We start from the raw sequence: 2529 nt of genomic DNA, 5'->3' as shown, positions 1-2529 counted from the left end.
GGGCACAGGGAGGGGGGTTATTGGCCAGGGAAACACATCCACAGTGTGCAGGGCACAGGGAGGGGTTATTGGCCAGGGAAACACATCCAGGACCTGCAGAGCACAGGGAGGGGGGTTATTGGTCAGGGAAACACATCCAGGACCTGTGGGGCACAGGGAAGGGTTATTGGTCAGGGAAACACATCCAGGACCTGCAGGGCACAGGGTTATTGGCCAGGGAAACACATCCAGGACCTGCAGGGCACAGGGAGGGGATGCTGGCAGCCCTGGCAGCCAGGGTGCCCCTCTGTCAAAGCAATCCCCAAGGATTGCAGCTGCCTTTCCCAGCCTGGTGGGGATGGTTCCTGCAGCAGGACCCAGAGGGCAGCCACAGCCCCCAGAGCTCAGCAGCACAGGGAGAGCCTTCGCTTTCCTGGGCAAATCAATACCGGAGACTTCAGAGGGAGCAAAAGGTCATGTTGGTCGTTAATAAAAATCTCATTAAAATGGAGGCTGACAACGCTAATGAGGTGGTGCTTTACTGGCTTATACCTACCCTGGTGTGAAATATTAACAGATAGACTTGCAGTTCTTAATCTCCTTAACAGATGTAAGATATTGGAATGCGAGGTTTAATCCTCAGTTTAAATTGAGGAACATCCTTCAGCACGGGTCTCAGGGAAAGAGACTCCTTGATTTACCTCCCCAATTCCATCCCCTCCTCGCTGTGTTTGCACACTGCATATTGAAATTAGATTATTTTTCATGTTTAATATTGAAGAATAACTGAATTACTTGGCTCAAGTCTCCCACTCTGGATGACTGGTTCTGGATGCTGAGGTGGTGCAGGAGGAGCCCAGAGGAAGCAGGGGGATGTGGTAACTACTGCTGTGTTTCACTCTGAGTATCAGAGCTTGGGACAGGTCATCAGAGGAAGGATTTTGGTCACCCTGCCCTGGTTGGCACCAGGTTATTCCATCAGGCAGCCCAGGAGTTACAGGGCAGCTGTTTGGGATTAAAGCAGGGGCAGAGAGCAGGGCAGGTGAGGCTGGAGCAGCAGGCACAGACATGGCACAGGGGGACCCTCCAGCCAGCAGAGAAACCAAGGAACTCCAAACTCTGCCAGAAAGGGAATTGATTGAAAAGGCTGTCTGGGTGGAGATACAGCCCCCAGCTGCACTCTCCCTGCTGCCCTCCCTCAGGACAGCCCCAGAGCAATCCGTGTCTGACTGGAAAAGCTCCGTTTTGCCATTGTCCAGCCCAGACAATGCCCTCAGCCCCGCAGGATTCCCCATTGCCAGCCCCCCAGTGCATCTGCACAACCCCCTGAGCCCAGGCTGACACACACTGCAGAGCCTGGGGTGAGGATGGGTTCAGTGCACACAATCCATTCCTCCTGGAGTAACGGGAGTGCTCCCACTGTGCACACACAGCCCCACGTCACCGCGCTGCCCCGCGGAAAACGGGACTGAATTCCATCCACACACACACATTAGGGACAGCCAGGACACAGGGGGATCATTTAGGTGCCACAGCCCGGATTTTAGCAGGCAGCTCCTGACAAAGGCAGGGTGGAGTCAGGGCCTGTGGGATCTCCAGGAGCCCTGTGTGCACAGGAGATCCCAGAGACAGAATCTCCGCAGGGATCGAGGCTGGCCAGGCTGGCTGTGCTCCCTGATGGGCTCTGAAAACACCAGAAAGGCTCTGAAACTCACTCCCTTCCTGCCCTGCATTGGCTGGGCTTGGATCCTCAGCATCCTCAGACCTGTTACCAACCAATCCTACTCCACTGTACAATTAATGTGCTATAATTACAACAACAATTACGCTGTCCCAGCTGGGTTTTGCTCCAGGCAGGAACACAGGTTCCTTTGCCAGGTGACCTCTCAGTCCCACTGCAGTCACGCTCCTGCAGAGCCTGCTGCTGCCAAACAATCCACTGGAAAGCAGCAAAGTTGGAGCTGGAGCAAAATCCTGCCTGCTTCCATCGCAGTGACAGAGACAAACCACACATCTGCTTATCCACCTCATCTCCCAAGGCTTGGGAGACTCAGGAAATTAAAATCTGGTCTTGCAGGGATGGATGGTGCTGTCAGTCACAGACCCAGCTGACAGGGAAGGGGAGTCTCCTCACAGATCCTGTGGAAGGGACTGGGACCACATCCCTTTGGAAGAAAGGCTTCAAATTGTGCTGCTGGTGGTACCTGGGCTGGGGTTTGTGTTTCTGCCAGCAAAACTCCAGGGGAGGGGAGACCCCTGGTATTTATGTACCCAAAGGCCATCGGGTCAGCAGCTCCAGGCTGAGGGGCAGGAGAGACACAGACATGTGGCACAGGCAGGGAGAGACAGGGACACCTCTGGGATGGACAGGGAGAGACAGGGACACCCCTGGGATGGACAGGGAGAGGCAGGGACACCCCTGGCACAGGCAGGACACCCCTGGAATGGACAGGGGCACCCCTGGAATGGACAGGGGCACCCCTGGAATGGACAGGGGCACCCCTGGAATGGACAGGGGCACCCCTGGCACACACGGGACACCCCTGGCAC

General features: G+C 55.7%; 1 protein-coding gene across 1 annotated transcript in view; it reads right to left on the bottom strand.

Annotated features, from left to right (window-relative positions):
- RPTOR (regulatory associated protein of MTOR complex 1) overlaps positions 1-2529 on the bottom strand; it is a 99846-nt gene that overhangs the window by 44338 nt on the left and 52979 nt on the right. The window contains exon 11 of the mRNA XM_033518796.1: positions 226-234. Coding sequence (XP_033374687.1) covers positions 226-234 — 9 coding nt within the window. The remainder of the gene's footprint in view (positions 1-225; positions 235-2529) is intronic.

The sequence above is a fragment of the Parus major genome, chromosome 18 (genome assembly GCF_001522545.3).
Source record: "Parus major isolate Abel chromosome 18, Parus_major1.1, whole genome shotgun sequence".
Lineage (NCBI taxonomy): Eukaryota > Metazoa > Chordata > Aves > Passeriformes > Paridae > Parus > Parus major.
This window is presented reverse-complemented; position numbering and strand designations above follow the sequence as displayed.